The sequence below is a fragment of the Neodiprion lecontei genome, chromosome 3 (assembly GCF_021901455.1).
Source record: "Neodiprion lecontei isolate iyNeoLeco1 chromosome 3, iyNeoLeco1.1, whole genome shotgun sequence".
NCBI lineage: Eukaryota > Metazoa > Arthropoda > Insecta > Hymenoptera > Diprionidae > Neodiprion > Neodiprion lecontei.
The window spans coordinates 32,011,402-32,034,607 of record NC_060262.1 but is presented as its reverse complement, the minus strand read 5'-3'; the positions used below and the strand labels follow the sequence as shown (position 1 = coordinate 32,034,607).

The window sequence follows — 23,206 nt, the reverse complement described above, 5'->3', positions numbered from 1 at the left end:
TAAATAGTACGGTTGTGTATAACGATAAATATTCAGTTATTTGCAGTGGTGATGATTTTTTTTATTCGGAAAAATTTTCTTTTCCATGATAAAACGTGAATGTTTTCATACTTCCGAATGGTTAGTTTCCGGCTAAGCATGTGGTGTGAGGTCTCAGCCCGTGGTCTCAATATGTCTGCCATTTTTTCCTCCTATCCCCCTCCGGCCAGCCGCTGTGTTTTCGTTTACGCGTGGCTTACGCCTATGTATGTTATGTAGGTACGTATCTACATGCCTACTTTACAAGATTTATTGGATCGCAGTCTGCCTTCGGAGGAAGATCGTGGTGCGTGATTACGGGATTTGTGCGGCGAAGAAATCAATCTGTTCAACGGAAATCAAAGATCGCGTGGGTGCTGTAACGTAATATAGGAGTGTTTATCCTGTAGTTGAGTAACAAGTCCGTTGAAGCGTGAAGTTTCAATTCCTTGAAAATATGTCAGGCCAGTAGTGAATCATTTCTGCCGTTCCAGTCAACGTATTTTATCAATCCAGCCGTCGTCAGTTGCAGCGAGACAGGTGAACCACCGTACTTTAATCATTTCTTTATTTCTCCTTCGTCATGACCAGTGGAACGATTCTTGACACGACAGCGAGCCGAGTAACAACCCGAGGTCTTACATCTGTATATATTGAGTGTGCTGCGTAAAGGATTAGACCGAATCTGTAGGTTAGAAAATCCTTCGTCGCACGATCTGTCAGAGCTGCCTCGTTCTCTTTATATGTTATACTAATCGGTCGGTATATACATTTGATTTTTCTATAACGTGTAAAATTGTGACCGGTGATCCTGCGCGGGTTCAACGATATTTGCATGAATATATTTGCGGTGAGATTGCTTGATTCTTCGCTTAGTGATGTAGTGCCGGGATTCGTAGCTGTGAAAATTACCGTATAAATTAATCCACGTACAGGGTGTTGCAACTTGGACCGTTAACGATTATCGCAATTATTATCCCAAGTTTAAACATACACTTTGAAACAGTTTAATTGCTGTTACCGTGGGTCATTGTACCACCCTCTCTTAACGCGCCAGCCCCTCCCCTCCTCCTCCCACGAGTTGTACCCTGTGCATACCTATAGGTATGATATTTATACACACAGAGCATGTACGGTATACCTATATCTACGTGTAGTTCAGATCTTATCGTTATATCTCCCTCTTTTTTCAATGGTGTTGTCGGGTTTTGGCTGATATTAGTCACGCTTTTAGCATGTTTTGCATACTGATTTGCAATTACAGTGTACCCTTTGTACACAGATTACCTATTATGCAGTTATACATCATTGCAGTACTTACGTGTGCGTACAATATGTATGCTCAGAGTCATAAAGTTTTAAAGCTATGGGATTAGCTCTGGAATTTGAGGGTGGTAACAGATATAGTTTAACCACTTACCTATGATACTATGGTGTTACCACTTTTTTTGAATTATTTACTCTCCTAACACACTTTATATTGATGGCTAAAAATAATCCAGTGTTGTAATCGTAGTTGCCTAAAGTTCATTCCCCTTTTGCTTTTCAACTCTTGCTTACCTGTTCACCAATGTAACACAATACTTTAAACTTTTATTTCTCCGTTATTCAGTCCTGCTTATATATAATCACTCCATCCTTTGTGTGTCGACGCGGCTTCGCTCTTTATTTATTAATATTTTTATCCGTGAAAATATAGAAAACATATACAGGTAAGAAAAATGTTGCAAATTAAACCATCAGCTATTTCTTATACAAGTAAAGTTTTCAATTCACAATGCAAAGTAACTCGAGGCTATATATTGTCTTGATATATATCGTACTGCTTTATTTGGATACAAATTATTGCAGCAAAAAAACTGCTTGGTATCAAGTAAATAAATAAAACAAGGGGTTTTCAGCAAAACTTTTTATTGACGTGAGACAGCAATTGTTATAATTTGAAACATGATTTATTAGGCAAAACTTGGGGAAAATAGTTTGACGATAAATAAAAACTGAAAATGAAATGAATGGTTATAACTTCAGCAATTGTGCTATTAATAAGAATACTTATCATATTAAACCACAGAGTCCAAGCTACTCATTTTTTAACCAAATTAATATTGTGTATATTCTCTAGCACTTTAGTTGTTGTTATAAACATTTGTATCTGCTTATGAAAAAGACAAAAATTACAAATAATTACTTTTCCTGAACCTTTATTAAATATATTTTATAAAGTGAACCTTTCTAACCAACGTGTAATGATAAGTTGCCCAATATCGTGTTGCCTTACTTCTTATGTAGCAGAGGCGTATAGTTTAATTACACAGCTGGGATAGTAGAGGAAATTATAGTTTTCGAAGTGTCAATTATTTATTTATTATAAATGGTAATTGGAATTTTGAAATTTTTAAACATTCTTCAGACTTTCGACACGACAAAGGTGCGTCATGATGTGCCCTATAGCTTAAAATTAATCTAAAATGAGGAACAAGCAATGGAATTCTCTCAAATATATTATCGCTTCAAATGATTGAGTCAGGTCTTGTCAATGTATTCAATAATGTTACTAGTAAGAAATAGTCATGGGAAAAATTAAAGTACCATGTACAGTTAAATTGTCATTTTGTCATCGCGTGACTTTCTGTTGAGAATGTAAAATTGAATTATCAACCAAAAAGCACCTTGGTGCAAAAACCTTTCACCAAGTACATTAAACATGTGTCCTCGTCCTTTATAAAAAAATAATGAAATCACATATTATTGCCAAGTATATGTTTGTCAATGCACAATGAAAGCAGGATTGAAACTCAACCCTTAGCTTCCACATCTCTCTGGAATCACACTGGGGTCAGACCGACCCTAAACTTATCCAACTACAAATGATAATTAAGTATGAATAAATAATAAAACAACTCATACACTGATGAAAGTCCTAAGAAAAAAAATAAAATTAGTAAGTGGTGCTTGGCAGGCCTTTTTAGAAAAATACCATACAGTTTTAAAACGAGGTCTGAAAGTCGGCGAAAATTCTTGATCGAAGTGACGATTTCGTCGACGTTGTAAATATCAGAACTAGTATATTTTGGCTCTTTGTGCATCGATCGTATTGATATAAGACTTAAGTGAAAGCTCTAAAAATCTGTAGACTGATAAAACTTGTGGGATGCTGAATTTCATCGTGAGAGTGGGGCAATATGTGTTTATATTTTTGCTGGGTAGGTTTCTGTTTGCGGTAAAAGATAGTGCAGTCGGCGAGTCTGTATTTATGTTTCATTTTACTGAATTTGGCGCGATTGGCGACTGCTAATTGTGATAACGAGCCCTGGACAGTGATACGATTTTTGGTCAACATTAGGGAGAACTATCAACATTTATAAAGAAGCTTGATTTGTCGAAATAAATGCAATCCACACCGATCTATTGTTTATTATGTTTTGTTCAAACCAGCTGTTGCACAGAGTTTCGTACATCATATACATATCACTCCTGATGATATAACTATGCGTGCGTTAGTCAGAAATGGTGAATTGGTGGAATCTTGAAATTTGTGAACAACATCGCAGTCCTATTGTTATTCAAGATTTTTGTTATATTGTGTTTTTGTAACTGGTAAAACGTCTTAAAGATAGAATATATTATAAATGAATATATTATGTGATAGTTAAAAGTTGATTGTTTGAAACGCAGGATGATGGAGGAACCGTTGAGTCGGGGTGCCTCGCCGTCGGGAGGCAGTAGTCTCTCTGGAGGAGGTGAAGTAGGCGCTATGACAAATGTGACATTGGAAGAACGCTTGCTTGATGTAACATCACGGCACTCGTTGAATCTGCTTCGAACACCACCAGCAAAGAAGGCGAAACGCGTCCGTTTTTTTCGCAACGGAGACAAATTCTATACCGGTGTAGTAATGGCAGTGACCCCTGAAAGATATAGGAGCTTTGACAGTTTGGCAACGGATTTGACAAGAGCATTAATTTCAAATGTAACATTGCCCAATGGAGTTAGAGCCATTTACACAATGGATGGAAGGAAAGTGGTAAGTGTCGGCGATTTGGAGGATGGAAAATGTTACGTTTGCTCTGGACAAGGTGAGACTTTCAAAAAAGTCGAATATTCTGCATCAAAAGTTCGGAGGGGCAGCTCGCTATCTGGACTACCGCAGTCACCGGCTGGAACCGGTCGCCTGACTACTTCTGTTCCTATCTATGTTCAGGCCAAAATTGTGACGTTGATTAGGCATGGAACAAAACCTCGCAGGGTGCTGCGGCTCTTGTTGAACAAAAGAAATGCTCCGAGTCTTGAGCACGCTTTAGAAGCGATCACAGAAGCAGTTAAGTTAGATTCTGGTGCTGTGAGAAAAGTTTATACTTTGAGTGGTGTTCAGGTCACAACGTTGGAACAGTTTTTTCAAAATGAGGAAATTTTCTTGGCTTATGGTACAGACAAATTGACTCAGGAAGATTTCGAACTTGACTTTGAGGAATCCAAAGCTGTTCAAAGCTTTAGGAGAGGCCATGGCCTGACCAAGAGATATGGGGGTCCCATGCCTCCAATGCCGAAGAAATCAGGAAAGAAAGCTCTCAGCATACCACAAGTCAGAACACCAAGTCCTGTTTTTGTACAACTACCACTACCCCTCAGAATGCATTTTGTAGCTGGACATGTTATTGGAGATGGAAATTTTGCTGTTGTGCGGCACTGTATCCAGAGGTGAGTTTCATAATGACATTGGGCTTTTTCTTGCCTTTACTCGTGTTTCTACTTGTATAATAGTATAAATTTTTTTATTACATAGACATACTAGAGAAGCTTAAAAATTTTAATTATTTATTTACACTTATTGAAACGTAGACTTGTACAATTACAGAGTTTTCACTTCGTGACAATCTATTTGTGATCGTGGTATTCAGTTCCATTCTGAAGCTGATTGCTGTAATGTGATTTGGTGTCTTCTGTTTATCTATTTCACTGACATTTTGAAATTTTGTTGTTCGCAGGAGAACTGGGGTAGAGTACGCGTTGAAAATTATCGATAAATATAAATGTCAAGGTCAAGGAACAATGCTGGACAGTGAAATTGCAATAATGAAACAAGTTTGTCATCCGAATATAATTAGCTTGATTGCCGAACAAGAAACAACTGACCAATTGTTCTTAGTCATGGAGTTAGTCAAGGTAAAGGAAACCGGGTTTCAGTACTATTGTTTTCCTTCCATCATTTTTAGAACTACATTCCTTTAGGTGACTTGTTTCCTAAACTAAAACTTATTTTTTATCAGGGTGGTGATCTATTTGATGCAATAGCTGCTGCTACGAAATTTTCCGAAGCAGAGGCTAGCGTGATGATCACTCATTTAGTATCAGCCCTAGCATACTTACACGCGCACCACATAGTACATCGTGACGTCAAACCAGAGAATCTCCTAGTCGAGATGGAAGGAAGTCGTGTAACATGTTTGAAGTTGGGAGATTTCGGTCTTGCACAACTCGTCAGGGAACCTTTATACACGGTTTGCGGAACCCCTACCTATGTTGCTCCTGAAATACTTGCTGAAGTTGGCTACGGATTAAAGGTAAGTGTGTCGGATTTTTTTTTCTATTCCTCGAAATATGAATATCTTATGAAATTTACGCATCCATTTGTATAAATAATTTGGTTGTTTCAATTGGTTTAAATTTCGAAAATAAACGGAGCAATGAACAGATTATGGAATGCTGATGGCCTGTGTGAGCTACTTGGGAACATATAGACAGATATGGATAGACAACTTTCCTCCTACGGTTACACCTACTAATTTTGTCACAAGTCAGCTGCGTTTCCATTTATGTGTTGGTTAAACTGTAAACTTCTTATGCTCGATATATTCCTATATATATTCTTGGGTATATGTACTTGAAATTCACATGAATAACAATATCGTTTATTTATTTTATTTATACTTGAGGGTGGAAAATATTTGTAAATACCCGTGTGGATTTTGGTGGTAAATTCTGTCAATTTCAATTGTAAAGACAGGCAAAGTTTCTTTGAATTATTGTTTTTTTAATTACTCTAAAAGACACTTGGTGATTTTACTTGGATGAGATTTATAATTAGCTTGAGTCATTGACACCAACCTGATCATTTCCTCTGTATGACTTATTCTTTTCTGACTATAAATATTTATAACCATATCATAATCTGCCTACGTTTTATATTAGAAATATTCATAAGAATAAATAAAGTTAATTTTCGATGCAAAAGTTGAATGCCTACTTTTTGTTATTCACAGATTGACGTGTGGGCTGCTGGCGTAATTATGTATATTCTGTTGTGTGGCTTTCCACCGTTTGTGTCTCCCGAAAATGAGCAGGAGGAGCTGTTTGAGCGTATTTTGAGTGGTCATTACGAGTACACAGCGCCGTACTGGGACTCTGTATCCGAATCAGCCAAACAGCTGATATCGAATATGCTCCAAGTGCAACCGGAGCTGAGATTTAGCGCCGAAGATGTTCTGGACCATCCATGGCTCGCGGTAATTTTTTACTCATATGCTTTTTATAATTAGATTTACCGGGTATAATAGTTCATATTTGCATGCCTGAAAACTCATACCTGTAGGTTACTTCTTTGCAGCCCTAAACGCCCGTTTCGGTTGTAGTAAAAAGAAAGGTGCTAGGAATGGTTGATTCCAGTGATAGGTTCTGTTCTGTATATACGCAGCTATATTTATATCTAATCGGACACATAAAATTTCAGTATTTTGTTGGTTAGTAGCTTGATTCAATAGTTTCATTTCGAGTACAGCTTTTGCTCTCATTATCATCTCTTACTATCGTGTACGCTGGGCTCTGTTGCAACGAACTTTGAACTGGATACCATTTTATTACCTTGCACTTATTGGCACATTTCTTAGCTTTGTATTATTAGATGTTCGCACTACTTGATTTCAGATTATATAGTACTTCAAGCTTATCTGTTTCAAAATATAAATAAAGTGACATACAATCTTGGTGCGTAAACTAAATGTGAGGTATATAGGAGTATTCTCCGAGGGTGTAGGTGTAATAAGATTCAGATAGATAACAGAAAATACTGAAAAATCGGGATAAATTGAGTACGTGATTGCGATTTTTGTGTTCAATTTATTAATTGCATATTTCCAGATTTCAATTCATATTATTGAGAGGGGGAATTTAATGCTATAAAACTTCGCATTTGTAAATTCTCTCCCGTCGTATTAAGATTGTCGTGATCATCAGCTGACCACCTTACAATTTACAAAATTTTATACACTGAAAGTTATATCAGGGATTTTCTCTAAGACTGGTCCGCCTGCAACAGATTCTTCATTAGTGAAACATCGTATTCTACGTATTTCGAATTACGAAAATGAAACCCTTTTCTATTTATCTTGTAAATTGCGCAGAAATTTGGGTTTTTTGCTTCCTTTTTTTTGTTTAAGATGAGAAAGAGGTGTTATTTTGGTAGTTGCACTTTATGTATAATTTATTGCAGCTTATAACATGTATTTTGTTTGCCAGTATACCCTTTCTTGAGATAGACAGCCCAGCTTCGTAAACTGCTTACGTAAGAAACCGTTAATTTGATCCTTGGTTGTGATTCGCTTCTATCGTGCAAATCACGCAGCGCAAGTTCCTCGCAGCAGCTTTTGTAGTGGTTTGTTGTATCTGTAGCGGTATTTTCTTTTGTTTGGTCTCTGTACACTAACAGAGCTTTTTAGGAGGCGAGCAGGCCACTGCAGCAGCTGCAGAACCGGCGGAGCAATACTGGCATAAGCAGCGTAAGCCGATAAGACAAGCCACGTATGACTTCAGCTATGACTATGGAACGAGAAGACAAGAATCTAGCAATAACACAGGAATCGATGGTCAATACGCCTACGTGGCGCCCACTTCGTCTCTGTCAGACTTTGTGTTTACTCAAGGACACTGGTCTGACTTTCCCAAATCTCAAAAAACATACTGTAATGTTTCTCTGTCTGCATCTGACACGCACATCAATGAAATTGACTTTTTGAATGGATATTGTAATGCCAATGAACCACAGTCTCTTGATACTGCCTGTTTGGAAGACATTAGAGCAATGACAAAATCGATGCATGATTTAATGAATAACATAGGTCAGATGAGTGATGCCGATATCAAAGAAAGACCAAATTCAGCTCTAAATTCTGTACCATCGATGAACGGTGCTTCAATCCACCCTAGTTCGAACAATAAAAATGGAAAATTGACTGCCAAAGAGAGGAATTGCGGTAGCTCTATGTCAGAAATTGCAACACGCAATGAAAGTCCTAAATTAAAATCAAACAGTCGTTCGTCCTCTGTTAGGAATGGACATTCATTGTCTGACGTCCGCGGGAGAATTAGTGCTGGATCGAAATCTTCTAATCAGCGGCAGAAGTATGGTAGTGGAAGTAGTATCGAAGAGAATAAAAAAGTACGTGTACGGAAAAGTACTCATGCTAAGTCTGTCGAAAAACTTGAATCATTAAAATCGACGCATCGCGACTCTTCGGACTGCTCGGAAATTTCAAATAACGGTATTTCTCCAATGAGTACACGGTATAGTGGAAAACAAACTTGTTCTAAAATCAGTTGGAATAAAGCGCCACAAACTTCAAACAACAATGCATCAAAATTCACAAAGTTTGCTAAGACTAGACATGTAGATACCGTAGATTTAAGTACCAGGTCCAATTACGATGGAAAATCGAGCTCTGATAATGATATTGAAACTTCAGATAGTTTCGTCAATATACAATTTGCAAGGTCAGCTCTTTGTCAGAGTTCTGACTCTTCTCACAGTATCGAGTCCACTGATAGCTTTGAAAATGTTCAGTTCATCAAATTCACTAAGAGTGATAGGATCTATGAAGCGAAATCGTCAGATAAAACTGGCGAAAGAGAAAGGTGTCCTAATTCTAGCACAGACGATAAAAAAAATGTTATAAATTCAAGTCGTATCCAGTCTCCGTCGGAATACAGTATTTCTAAATCAACCAAAAAAATACAGAATTCTAACCAGTCACAGAAAATTAGCAAAAGTCAGGAAAGTGCATCAAATGTTACTGAGAAATGTTTAGTCAAGCGAAGGGAAAAAAAACCATCCCATGTCAGTAATTCTACAGACGAACTCAGTTCAGCAAGGAATGAAGTTCATAGAAATAAAAGATATAGCTGTCATACTCCACACGTGGGTAGAAGGATGCAAGGTGGGAAGGATGTTGATGAAAGAGTTAATCAAACGTCGAGTAGTGAGTACGTGACGAAAAATAAGAAGTCTAGTTCCACTGATGAGCTACACGATGTAAAACAAAAACATTCGAACAAATCGAAAAGGTATAGCTTGTATTATACACCGCAGCCTTCGCGAAAAAATTACAGTAGTGATGGTAAGGATGCAAAGAATACAAAAAAACTCGTAAACGAAAGTATCTCACAGTTGGGTAGCCGTCAAGCAGATTTTGAAAAAAATATCACAGAGACAATTACCTCGAGCACAAGAAAGGATGTAAAGAATAGAAAGTCCGTTTTGCAAACGACAACGGCAGCCAGCAGGAATAGGTCCAACAAACAAAGTATTCATATAAAACCAGGCATCGTTAACGTTAAACCAACACAGACGAAATTAGTTAAAAAGTCGTAATAATTAATATATCGACAGTTCATTAAAAACGATCTCGATTAGGGGTGACCTAATAGGCACAAAGTATCTCAAATTACGTATATGACTGAAGAAAAGAAAAAGAATGTTTTAGAGTTCGAATTGACTAGGAATCATAGGAATGTGGTAGAATGAATATTTTTTAATGACGTATGCGTATAAATGCTTGTAAGGCCGATTTGGATTAAGGTCACGATGTGGAAGTATTTTTTGTGTTAAAATAACTTATTTATTTAGATATCTTAATTTCAAAACTGACAGAAAATATATAGGAACCAAAACATGCCAAATGCATTTAAATAGATTTATTTTATATTCTTCCCTCATAAAACTATAATACAGCATAATACTCCAACGTGAATTGATGATTAATCATTAAAGAGTATGGGAGTGTAGGGAATTAGGTGAATAGCAATGTAATATACAAGAGTCCCAAAGACTTGAGGCTTTACCTCCGCTGGGTTACAGAGAGAAGCGATAGGGTACTAATTCACGTTTAACTGGTTACTGTATGCATACAACGAGTAGCTGTCTGTTTTGCTCAAGAAAAACTCCACCTACGTAATTGCTAGATGGGATATTTTTATACAAACTTATTACAACAATGGCGACCCTGAGCAATAAATGAAACGGTAATCACGGTATTTGAAGTGAAAACGCCTTAAGAACAAAATCATTCAGTGACGTCCTTTAGATCTGATCAAGGCTGTTGTAATTATTTATAATTGTAATTATACAAATTATCACGAATATTGAATTCTCTGTTACCCAGAATTAGCCGAATATCCCGCATAGTACTTTTCTAACGCAAATTAATTTTTCTATTTAGCTATGTATATAGAGATAGTATCATGTAATTGAAAGAATACCACAGAGATCTGTGTTTATTATTCACGTAACGATAACTAATTTTTAGACGTGTATGATAGCTTGCGATAGCCGTGATGTAATTGTAGTCAATTCGTGAATTGTACTTATAATTAATCAATGTTACTCCCGTGTAATTTTTCGTAATACTCGCCCGCGGTGACCGCCAGAAGTATACTGTATTATTAATTTATAAATAACAATTTTTACGAGGAGGTGAATAATAAATTACTAGTGTTAATGTACGCCAAATATTGCGCAGTGATTATACGGATACCAAATTTTGTTAATAAACGGTATAATTTTTTATATTAAAAACATAGTATACACATTATACCTATAATAATTATCATGCAAATTAGATGTTATATTCGCTACGCGCATTACCTAATCCTATGATATGATATATCACACTAAACTAAAAATAAACGTGTAAATTTATTGTATTAATTTTATTATCTAGAAAAAAGTAATTAAAAGACAAGTACAACTATACGTCTAGTTTCTGGCATAATCTTTACTCCTACTACTGTTCAATTACAAACTCCCACATTGATTTCATTCGAGTCAAAGAAACTGGAATATTATTAATTATCAACTCAATATTCATCTCTATCAAGATTATCAACACAAGACACACGCGTAAAGAAGTTAGCGCATAATTTGTTAAAAAAAAAATGCGTACTTCGCGCAGTTTGTTATCGGCGGAGCTGATAACAAAAGCGCGCGAACTTGAGTCCGCTATAGAGTCTGAAGTGCGGAACGATGACGGCCAAGGTCGTGTTTTGAACGTTAACCGATGTAGCGTAGCGTTAAATAGGCCGCAGAATCAGCAACGAAGAACATATAAACTCTGTCTGATCTCAATTCTCAAATGCGATAGGTGGTCAGATTGAACGAAGCGGTCGAGCCGGCCGGTATTTGTTTCGACTTTACGCAGCTGTTGACGGATCCGCTGGCACATCGCGGGCGCCGCGATGTCTAACCTCTCGGTATGTTTCCACTCGGAGCCTTTCGTCAGTTGCACGCTTGTAAGCGTGCGGTGAGGGTGCCCGCCCTACAGGCACCCTTTGGCTGCCCGATTTTGGGAAATCAACGCGTGTTCACGTTCGAGATTCGAATAACCTGCATATCAACCAGTGACAGTCGTGCCTAATATTCATATCAGTAGTTTTCAGTTTTTACCAGTGAGTTGTGACATGTTTTTGTTTACCTTTCGTCGGTGATTGGAGCACCGCTATATAGGTAAATGTTTACTATCAATAAGGCCTGGATAAATATGTATTCAAAATTACAAAATATGTACTTATAATTTAGAGTTGAAAAAATATGGAAAATAGAAATTGCATTTTCTGCCTCCGAATATCATACTTTACGTAGAAAACCAAGTAAGGAACGAAAATCATTTAAGTAAAAAATATATATTTACGTATTAATCCGGGCCCTAACTATCAAGGTCACTCGTCATATTGTAGGATATTTTCAACATCCATGTACCGACTAACTAGAACAGCCAATCAAATCAAACGCTTATCACAGTTACGTGTAAGATTCTCATGCGATAGTTGCTCACAGTTTACTCTCAGTTTCGGCCAAACCTCGCACAATCAACTCGGAACGAATACATTCCGTTTGACTTAAACTAGGCGAGATATTTGAAACCGCGGAAGGGTGATCGTCACGTGTTTGGTGGTTCGAAATAGCGGTGAAATATTATTTACACTACGTACTCGGAGCGCCGTGCACCGCTTTTAGAGCCTAAATATATTATCTACTATAGCGCACTTTGTCAACATTGACAAACGGTAAGTGAGTTGGGAGGGGTACGATGAACCTTTTTTTTTATCCGCTTCAACATGTCTGCTTTTTCTATAACTTTTCACCAGACGAAAGATTGAGAGTCGAACAATATTCACTTATTCATGATATTATTCCAGCTGCTTAAAAGTTACGGATTATGCGTCATACGTTTCGACATTTGAAATTAATTTTCATACATTTATTGAATGATAGAAATCTTGTTCAGTACATAATTATTTTTATACGTGTGGTAGAAAAAATGATAAAAATAATACTAACAATAATAATAGTAATAATGATAGGTATACGAAATAAAAATACGTAATAAGCTAGTATAAAGAAAAATTCTTAAACATACCAGATGCCTGCACAGATTATGAAATTGTTGTCAATGGTCTTGAAAAATTAATAACTCTTTGACGATATATCAAGTAAGTATTCACGCGGCTGCTGCAACTATAGGAAATATTCAAAGAAGGAACATTTTTCAAATCATTTGATGTGAGCGAAGGAGTTTCTGTTGAAAGTTATGTTCATTTTTGAATAAATTAAATCACGAATTATATATAAATCACGAATAAAATCCTTGAATGGAATGTATATTTATACAACGATATTGTGCATGTTCAGGGTGTGCATACATTTGGTAGTTACTCAATTGAATTTGAAATAATTAGGCGCGATATCGTCCACGTTTGATGCAGATTCGCAAAGACTTACAGTTAGTGTGAGATTATTCTCTGTGTTCGCGCGAAAAAGTACAAGTTTTGTACAACAATTTTATTGAGCGATTATAAACCGGTATATTTTCATGACTAGAAGATTGCCAAAATTAGGCAAAGTAAGATAACCGCAAGCGCAATACGCCAGAGGCACTGAACATCGGCTTGCCTTCTGTACCGGCAATTCATTAGCAAGCGTGATAAATTTGTCTGTGATTCCTACCTCCCTTTCTTAATTCAAATTCGCCTTATCGTATCGTTGAAAACTTTTAATTAACGAACCTAGTTTGCTGCCCCCGGTAGTTGGGCTTACTCTTTGTGGACATTGGGTATGCACATACATACCTACGCGAGGCTTCACTTGTACTCCTTGTATAGCTGAACACCGCGTGATCTACAGATTAGAGATACAGATAACCGTCGGCTCAATCTTTCATCTGGACGTGCGTTATCCGTCGCCCCAGCATCACGTGACACGTTCAATTAATCAACAGGGGAAATTAGAGGGTTATTAATTACCTACGGATACAACAGACTTGTTCCCCGCATGCTCGGGCGTTGCCAATATCCTCAGACATTTTACTTTTTTCTCTTCTCCAACAAAATTACGAAATACCGTTTTACCTTTTCTGGTACGACTCGGCGTGCCATGTACGTGAGAAATGTCTAACTAATCGGTTATGTGATTCGTCACAATTGCTATAGGTTGCAGGGAATATACTTAATACCTACCTTAGTTATAGGCAATAGCTGGTACCACGAAGAAGCGCGTCTTGTTGATGTTTCGCTTTGATTATTTACTTTTACCGATAACCAGAAGAGCGCGAGGCGGTTTGCTGGTTCCTTTTTTTATTTTGTTATTCATTATACACATAAAGATGTTTCACGTGAATCAATAGATTGATGAATGAATTTGGTGCCACGTATACTTTGACGATACATAGTATATTTTAGTTCGCGTTGGTTGATACGCGAGGGAGAACGAGACTGAGGTAGCCTGACGGGTAAGTTGTCGCATTGCTTATATACCAGCATCGCACCCTTCGTGGTTGCTACGTAAAAGGAGCTACAGTATTCAATTTTTTAAAACCTTTTTGGATACGAAACTCATGGGGCTGAAAGTATTATACTTACATGGCGCTTTCTTTACCCCTGTAGCCGTTGATTTGATAAAAATTTTTTTTTAGTCATTCGTTTGCCGTGATTTGCAGTTGAATGCACGAAGTTTTCTATATAATAGAAATAAATTGGGATAATGCTCGGAAAAGCGAAAAATTTATGTCGGGAGAAGATATACGTTACACTTCGTGCTTTACTCGTCATTGGTACAATAACACCAAGTAGAGAGTATATATATATTCAAGATACAAAATTATATGAGGTAAATTACCCGTACAAAGTAAAAGAGGCGAGTTACTTTATGACATCGTTTATGTTGTTACCGCCAACCTCATGAACTAGAATTAGACAGTATATAACTATCCCCCTATGATATATACATACATATACGTCAAGTAATTTATGTGCATTACGTGGGGTGAAATTGACGCATTAAGGCCCCACAACCATTATAGGTTGGAAAAAAAGCTCGTGCCGGATTTAGGGATATGCACATATACGTGGGTAAGTCCATAGTACGTCGTCATTACACGAGTTACGAAAAATTTCGGAAACTGCAATTTGTCCTCATTTGCTCGCACCGTTCGAGTTTCCCGGTTAGGCATGTTGTTCACGAAATACACTATTTTCACGTTATGGCGGAAAAAAATAATGCGTGGTAAGTAGGCAAATCGGGCATTATTAACGTTGGTATGTAAATAAATATACAGTAAAGCGGGGGTGGCGAAACGCGTTGAGTCGTTATCGCGCCCGACGCGTAAATCAAAGTCGCGTAGAGTGGAGAATTACTACGTCATTAAACAGCATATATATTTAGCGAAGTGTTTTACGTCGTGGTAAGAGATTCGTTGTCAACGCAAAATGCAAAAACGTCGAGTCATCGTCCGGCGGACTCGCCTGCTCCGGCGATGCCAAGAGTGTGTGATCCACGTTGGCTGTACGGTGATCCTGCCGCAGATGAATGCCATCGCATTTATCACTTCGAGTACGTCTACTATGTACGAGCATCGCACATGCGAGCGAGGCGAGCTAAATGGACGCTAAATGGTCTGACTTGAAAATTATCGCGCCTCATTTGAACGTCATCCTTGAGTAGACACCGACAATCACCTCAGACTCCGAAGTTGGTAATTAACCGTACGAAGGGCCTTCGGGATCGAACCGATTCGGTTAGTTCCATGTTTCGTAAGGCTGTAGTCCTCTGACTTTTACGTTTAATATTGCGAAGCACGGACGTTCGGACTGTTGATCATTGCCAAAGTTATCGATTCTTAGTAATGCAGGTATATACAACAGTCACTTAACTTACTGTTGAACATACTTTTGTAATAATTGCCTAAATATCAACAAGGAGAGTGTAGGTGTCGAGTTTTATTCTGAATCCAGAGGAAAACGACTGGTGCGGATGACAAGTTGTAGCCTAATTTGCAATCAGAGGTACCCTATAATCTTACGACGGGAGTCGTGAGTAAACACGTTGTGAACGCGTATCCGACGGCGAGCACTTATTAAAATCATTTGTCAGGCCGCCGATTAGCGTTAATGTTACTTTTAACGACGCACGCCTGCTAACAAACGGCGAACAGAGACCCTTGAAAACGATTCACGCGACACGCAAGTCGTAAAGTGATAAAGACGTCCGGATTCTGATGTAACCGCGGATCGGATGCAGGGAGGCCTTTGTCGTTCTCGCCGTCGAAGTGGTGAACGACGAAAGGAAAGGCAAGGCAAGGAAGGGAAAGCGAGAATTCGACGAGTCACGTTTGAAATTCCTACGGGACATCTGCAGGGAGGAAACCTGGAGCAGTAAGGGACTACGGTGTACAACGTCGCCGAGCCGGAGGTGCGTAGACGTCGTCGACTGTTTGTTGATATACTTACACCCGGCATTTGCACACGTCGGTAAATGCCTGTAGGTATTCTCGTACTATACATATACGAGAGGACACAATACGAGGAGGGTACATTGCGGCGAAGGGAAAGGCGATATACTCGTGTTGTAAGGGGTACTAATGGATGGGGCAGGATGCCCACGACGTCGCGTGTCTTGTGGCATAACCATAGACTACAAAGGCCAGATAAAGATAGGGTTAATTTACTTACCCTTCCGTGTTTAATCGATGTTACCGCAAGACAAGTACACATTTTGGTGTCGTAGGTATCGTCTATTGGTTATCAACGGGTTCAGGATCGTCACTCTATTTGTGGAGTGTGAAGGACAATTTGGATTCAGAGGTTCGAGAGGTTACATGTATATTAGAGTGGTTCACTGATTTTTTTTTTTTTTTTTTCGTGCGGATTCCTTATGAAACTGTTGTTTATGACGAAAAGAAGTCGCCAGCAAATTTGAGCTCGATCGGATAAGATTTAGAGGTCCCGCTTTCGAGTTTTCGTTTTTACAGTGTAATAACACGTAAAAAAAATGCTTACCTTGACTCACCGTCGATTTCGCGTGAAAATATATACGAAAATGAAATGTAAAATATGACGCGATTCCGAAAGAGGTGGTATTTGATGACGAAAAGCTCCGGTAGCACCGTTGGTAGCTTCCTATATCCGTTTTTGTCTACTATCATCGGTCCCCATGGGGATTAACTGCCAAAAGTAGGTTATCCGAATTTATGAAGGAATCCGTATCATTATTCTTATCCAACAAAAAAATCCGTACTACATCGTAAATCATGTGACGCCGATAACATTTCGGATTAGTTTCTTTTTAAGATGATAGATTTTTACCATGATTATTCTGCTGGTAAATTGTTGAGATGATCATAACGAGGAACAGAAGCAATCGCTGAAGGAAAAGTTGACTATACACCCTGAAAAAGATTTTGCAAACTACCGAGATCGTAAAGGTTTCAAAACGGCACTCGTCGAGACGGCCTTATGTAGTAGTTATTGATGTAAAATAATGTAACGATAACCGAATTGTTACAAGTACGTTACTCGCTGCTCGACGTTCTTACCGACGGTTTGGCAAAGCGATTACTGCGTCTAGTCACGTAACATTTTTCGTATCGTATACAATTTAGTCATAAAGATTCTCTAAATTCCGCGTATACCTACACATATAAGCGTAGGGTGGATTTAACTCGACCGTGAGGAATTGTGTGCTTGCCTGACGCTTGGAATTCCCCTGAAATCAAGTCTTGCGTACATTATGATCTTGCAGTAGCAGCAGCAGTAGCGATTCAGGGGAGGAAAAATATTACGGGACATTGCAGACCTGTTATCAAAAAATGGTGTGAACGTAATTGACCTTTAGGAAAATTTTTCCCCACCCCAGGAGTTTGTAGACTTTAAAGACCTCCTCTTCAGCGGCTCTAAAGCTGGCAGTGAATATTCCAACAGTTTTAACCAGTGAACGCTTATAGATGTAAGGAAAGTAAAACGAGAGTCTCGCAAGGTATGCGGTACAAGAATGCGGAAGCGTGGGGGGCGGAGAAAAATTGAATTGGTAAATTCGGCGGACACGGTGTTCTCTGCAGGAATAACAAATCGAATTTCCTGTCCTCCGGAGAAATCACAAAATCACGGAACACCATGGCGGGGGTGGAAGTAGTATTTTTTCTCACCACCCTCCCCTCCTCATCCTCCTCCTTCGTCTTCTTATTCTTCTTCTTTTTTTTTCTCTCCTTTTTCTCTTCTTTCGCTTCTCCAAAATGTCGAGAGTTAAGCAAACACTCCTCGAAGTGCGCAAGGCTCTCTCTTTCATGCCCTGCATACCACACTCCGCTTGGTTTGGGGCTATAAAACTGCCCACGAAGGGTTGAGGACCTGAGGGACCGTCGCCAGAGGTGCCGGATACTGGATTCTGGATCTTTCAAGCTGGATATGGATGGACTGCTCTCCTGAACTCCTCTGATAGAGATATTAATCTTTCCGTGCCCCCCGGTTAGCTCTGTCTTTCTCAGGATCGGCTGGCTTACGTGCGGCGAGGTGCCTTTGTGAGTTGCACTCTCTGTCACTCTCCCTCCCTCCCCCTCTCTCCCTCTCTCCCTCTCTCTCTCTCTCTCTCTCTTCCGTCTCCCTTACCCTCGCACACGTATGAAAAGTGAAGTACCATATGTCTGTGTCCAACGGATAAACTACGTCGGGTCGACTACCCAAGTTTCGACTGTGTACCGGGGGGTTTACAGCTCGTGGGTGCGTGACCTCGCCTTTTTCATTACTTTTGCCCCCCCACTTTCCGTCATTTTTTGCTCTCACCTTGGCCCTTTTTCATTGCAAACGATCCTCCGTAGATAAATATATAAAAATAAGATGATGGAAAATAATAAGATGCGGCAAAAAAGGTATGCGCGACGGTCCCGACGTCGGACGAAGGGTTTCATCGAGTACAGACACCCTCGTTACGTTTTTACGATTTCCTTTTATCCGCACGGTATAAAGTTCGTAAATTTTCCACCGCTCTATACCTAATGGGGTCTTCTTACCGGTCCGCATCTATTATCTCAACAACGAGTCTCCGTATCAGTTCTCCGCAGTCGTGAAATTAAGATCACTAACGTTCTTTTGATTGCAAATAATCTATAAATTTTACAGATTGTTAAATAAAGGATGTGGAGTCATACGAAGTCTTTAAAGTAAACTTGTCCGATACATGGAGAGTTGCGATAATGGCTACGAGTACTACAGGCAAAAATATTTCTCAAAGTTAACCAGTCATATAATCTATGTAATTTATAACGATTACTGCAGTTCAAAATTTACGGATAAAATTGTTTTCAATGTTCACCTAAGAATTCGCCTACGGTCGTACGAGAATCAAAGATGTCAGTTACGTGGTTCGGTGGTTCGGAGGAGTGTATTTACCGTCAGGTTCATTAAAATTCGCGCGCCTTGATCAGAGTCCCATTCATGTAAGCCCTGCACCTCTCGACAATTCCTACGCCTCGAAAGGCGGGTAAACTTTGTAAATTCAATGAAACCGGGTAAAAGTTTGAGTTCTCATTGCATAGTCATTACGCGGCGTTGTTACTCATCCGTACTGTACGACCTGAGTCATTACACACGTATACTGTACGGTAATGAGGACAGGTGGTAAACCACGATCATACGCAGCACGGAAAAAAGAGAAAGAGAGAGAGAGAGTGTGTGTGTGTGCGCTGCTCTCTCTCTCTCTCTCTCTCTCACGTCAAGAGGAAGGGGGTAGTGCACACCGCGTACGGTGTTGCACTGGGTTGTGTTATGGCATTGCGAGGGTGGGGACGATATCGATCCTCTGCAACGGGGAGTAGGTAGACCTTATGGTGCCGCGTCGTCCTCGTCGCCGGAACCCGAGGTATATACCACGTGTGTCTTCAGTTCAAGAAATAAACTTATTGTTAGTACAGTAGAAAATATGTTGACATGTCTCGACTCGAATGATCCTCGGTCTTTTTCACTCGAAATTACAGTATAACGGTTAAATTGTTCTGTGTTTGGGTTTTGAAAATAAAGGAGACAAAAGAACATTTTTTTTTTCAGATTGTAATTCAGGCGTGGGAAAATATCGAGTCGATCGGATGTCGAGTCCGTTGAGAATATTGCTTGTACGTCGGTGTACATCAGATTTTTTTTTATATAGAATTTTGAAATTTGAATCATATCACATTAACGTGTTAACAAGGTACGAAAAAAATATTTCCGAGATTTGATTTTTAGAGACGCTAGATTGTGCGTGTATGTTATGTAAAAATACGCCGTAAGCATTGAATAGCGTGTGCAATGGCACAAACTTTCGGATATGGTGATTAAAGCGATACTTCCGTTGGCTGTTATCCGAGAGTAGATATCATCGGGTCTTTCAATCACTGTCATAGTGTAACCCTCAACACGGTGTCACCGTTGGCCAAAAGTATCCCCATTAGACCGATATAAACCCCGTTATCTCGGAAAGAAAGTTCCGTTTTCTGTCGTTGTTGTTTTTTTTACGCCTCCCCTTTCATTCTTCAATTCGTGAACTAAATCCGATAAAATATAGAACCCTGACTAATCGATGCTTTGCCATTAATTTATTTATGGGGCAATAATGTACCGAGTCAGCGAACGGGCAAGCCTATAAGTATATTAAACGCGATGGCTGCTGGGCGAGAGTCTATCTTGCACCCCGTGTCAGGCCTCATTAGACAGCATGGGACCCCATATATATTGCCTCGAGGGGAAGCCCCGCGTCGAGTACTGAACCGGAAACTAACGACGTGAACCTCTCTCGTGGCCTGCACTTCCGATATATCGGATATGGATCGAGGCTCAAAGCCATCGGATACATCCAGTGGAAACCAATTTGTTGCATCTTATCTCGTAGGCCTCGTAAATACTGAGATACAAGTGAAATTTTACACACGCCAGGGTTTCGGATTCAGAATTATTCGGAAACTAAGCGAGTGAAAGGAAAAGGAAGTAGAAAGAGAAAATGAGAAAGAGTTTCAAACGTAAATAAAAACCGGGGTTAGTTTTGTTCATCGTATCGATATGTCAGGTCAATTTTAATGAAAATTGACGATTGTTTGAAAATTAATATACCTTTGAATAATTTTATTTATGTTCGGTGTTATTTTAATTATCTAAATATCCGCTCTTGGTATGTATTCAAATAGTGTGAATAGTATCACTGAAACTAAAGCCATTGAGAAGCTCTTTCACAATGTGGAAATTTTGGCGAGTTTGAGGATAGCGATAATAAATTTAATCTCTTATTATCTTCCACCAAGTCTCTCCTTTTTGCCGATGTGCTTGAACCTTGTAGCACTTGACCTTGTCACGGGCTTATTATTGTATAATATTCGAGGTACTTTATCCTTAGTTGCTGCAACAGGCGCGCCTCTCCGTTCTCGACTGTTTTGATTGTAGACCCGTCATTAATCACCGCCAATTCTTGCATGATTGATACGTTTTAGATTCGATTAAATTTTACACGCGAGCACTCTTCATTTCTCTTAATTTAGCTAATTGAATCTTTCAGCTGTTCACATAAGCGTACATACATTAATGGACGAGAGCGTAATTACACGTCTAGCCATTAGCCACTATCGTCTTAACTTTTATTTTAGGGTTTCCATTAGGATGCGGACTTTCATTCGATTATTTAAGAAAAACGTGAAAAACTATACCGATGGTACCATTGAATTTTCCTTAACACGGATAGCAAAAAATCCCGAGAAAATTGCCATAATAATGCGAAAATGTACGTTAGCAATTTTTTTACGATGATGTACGACTATAACACGCTGCAGGTTCTGCAGCGTATAAAACCCTGTTAGAATCTCTTGGATATATTCGATGGCGAATCCAAGGGAAAAATTTTGCTCCCCCGGTGTTACTCACGGCTTCCTAGCTCCCCGCAGCATCCTGGACAGGCTCTCCCCCGTCAATTGGTACCTGGGTCACGTACCTCTTCGTATTGACAGCCAGCCAGCCAGCCAGCCAGCCTGCTTGCCTGCCTTCCTGCAGCCTCATGCTGGCGCGTTTCGCCCTCTGTACCCTGCCTGACATCCCCTGGCCTTACGGGGTATTGCAAACGCCGAGTTGCTGGGAAAATGGTAAAAATGTTGAAAATGTAGAAAACTGTGGCTGGTTAGGAAAATTCGAACAGTGTATTTGAAAAAATTCAATCATTTGGGAAAATGCTGTCCGTACAAGCTTATTGTTAGCAGCATTCGGAAGATCCGGTTAAATTGTGCTCGGTTAGTTGGAAAATTTGAGGAATCGGAGATATTTCCAGAAGGAATATGAGAAATTGTTGAAATGTATTCGCAGGTGACTTGTGTCACGTTTTCGAACGAATGCTTATGTTGAGTCATATTTATAGTGGCATGCGTCAGCGGGTTTTCGAATATAAGGGTCGTTTTTTCAATTCCCCATCACTTTTGTACCTTTAGTTTCTCAGTTTCGCTCCAACTTTCAAGACCGGTTTTCAAAAAGCAGTCTTCAAGATAACCCCTCCGGTTCTGTGGCGTAACTTAAATCTGGAAAAAATTTAAATTATGAATATGTATTAATTTTTTTTCCAAATACTTGTCCCAGTAACAAATCAGCTTTTTGATAAAAAAAAAAAAATCAATTTAATGCCTTTTCAACATTTATAGGTCGTGGTTTTCAACCGACCGCAGTTTCCATTCGTCAGTGCCAAGCTTCAAGTCGATAATTTTATGTCTGGCTGTTGCACGAATGATACGGCATACCGGGATTCACGCGAAAAAATTCCCCCAGGCTTGAAAATATCTCTCGGTTGATAGCAACGTGTGACAACAGATTGGGGAGAGGTTGACGGGATCTTTGCACGTGTAAGAATGTGTAAATCGATGATCCGCGATACACTTCTATAAATCGGCGAGTAATCGCGGTTCGGATTCACTGCCGTGTTCGGTTTACGCGACCTTGAGATGACCAGAAGATCACAGCAGCCCCATCGGCTCCTCGTACACGCGTTTCACCCCTCAGGGGTCGTGATGAGGATGACCTTCCCGGGCGAACGACCGCGACGTAGAGGGCCGTCGGTCGGAGGCTGTAAATTGCAAGTCACCATATCCAGGCATGCAATGCCGCCTGTTCGAGGGTTGGGACGGAACCGGAAGTCCACTGCTGGGATGTTATTTACTTATTTGTCTTCCTCGCGTTCCCCTGTACGCATAGCCGAAGGACCTCGTAGAGCAGAGCTCGACGACTTAGCCATTAAGCCGGGTCGTCGGCTCGACTTATACTGTATATAGGTGTGCAAAATCCGGGCGTTACATCCCTCGATAATGTCCCAACATATCACGTCCTGTACCGATTTATTGTTATGTCTAACCAGGATTTTTCGCTTCTAATTTTTCCAGGGATATTCCAAGTTCACTGCAGTGATGTCCTAGCGATGAACCTGCAGGTCCAGACGGCGAGTCAACGTGCGAGGTGCTCCCCGCAGGAGACCGTCAAGGTAAGACTCACACGCCGTAGATCGTATGGTTTAACCAAATTCTACCGTAGCTTATTTCTTGGACTTCCATTAGTTGTATGGTATTGAAAGAACCGGAACACCCTCATTGTTTTTATCACCAAT

The 23,206-nt window shown here is 39.5% G+C and overlaps 2 protein-coding genes across 3 annotated transcripts in view; both read left to right on the top strand.

Moving 5' to 3' along the window:
• The first annotated feature begins 266 nt into the window (after positions 1 to 266).
• Positions 267 to 15,560, top strand: LOC107224216 (serine/threonine-protein kinase GA29083). 2 transcript variants are annotated; one of them, XM_046734017.1, is made up of 7 exons: positions 267 to 558; positions 3,694 to 4,716; positions 5,004 to 5,181; positions 5,286 to 5,579; positions 6,279 to 6,521; positions 7,721 to 9,270; positions 15,536 to 15,560. In XM_046734017.1, the coding sequence occupies exons 2-7, from the start codon at positions 3,695 to 3,697 to the stop codon at positions 15,543 to 15,545; spliced, it is 3,297 nt and encodes a 1,098-aa protein (XP_046589973.1). In that variant the 5' UTR covers positions 267 to 558; position 3,694; the 3' UTR covers positions 15,546 to 15,560. The 2 variants fall into 2 exon arrangements, with proteins under 2 accessions (XP_046589973.1, XP_015519679.2); XM_015664193.2 differs by lacking the exon at positions 15,536 to 15,560 and having other exon boundaries at positions 7,721 to 11,038.
• LOC107224084 (protein sickie) overlaps positions 11,500 to 23,206 on the top strand; it is a 173,230-nt gene continuing 161,523 nt past the window's right edge. The window contains exons 1-2 of the mRNA XM_046734013.1: positions 11,500 to 11,788; positions 22,986 to 23,083. Of these exons, the coding sequence (XP_046589969.1) occupies positions 23,021 to 23,083 (63 nt within the window). The 5' untranslated portion in view covers positions 11,500 to 11,788; positions 22,986 to 23,020. The remainder of the gene's footprint in view (positions 11,789 to 22,985; positions 23,084 to 23,206) is intronic.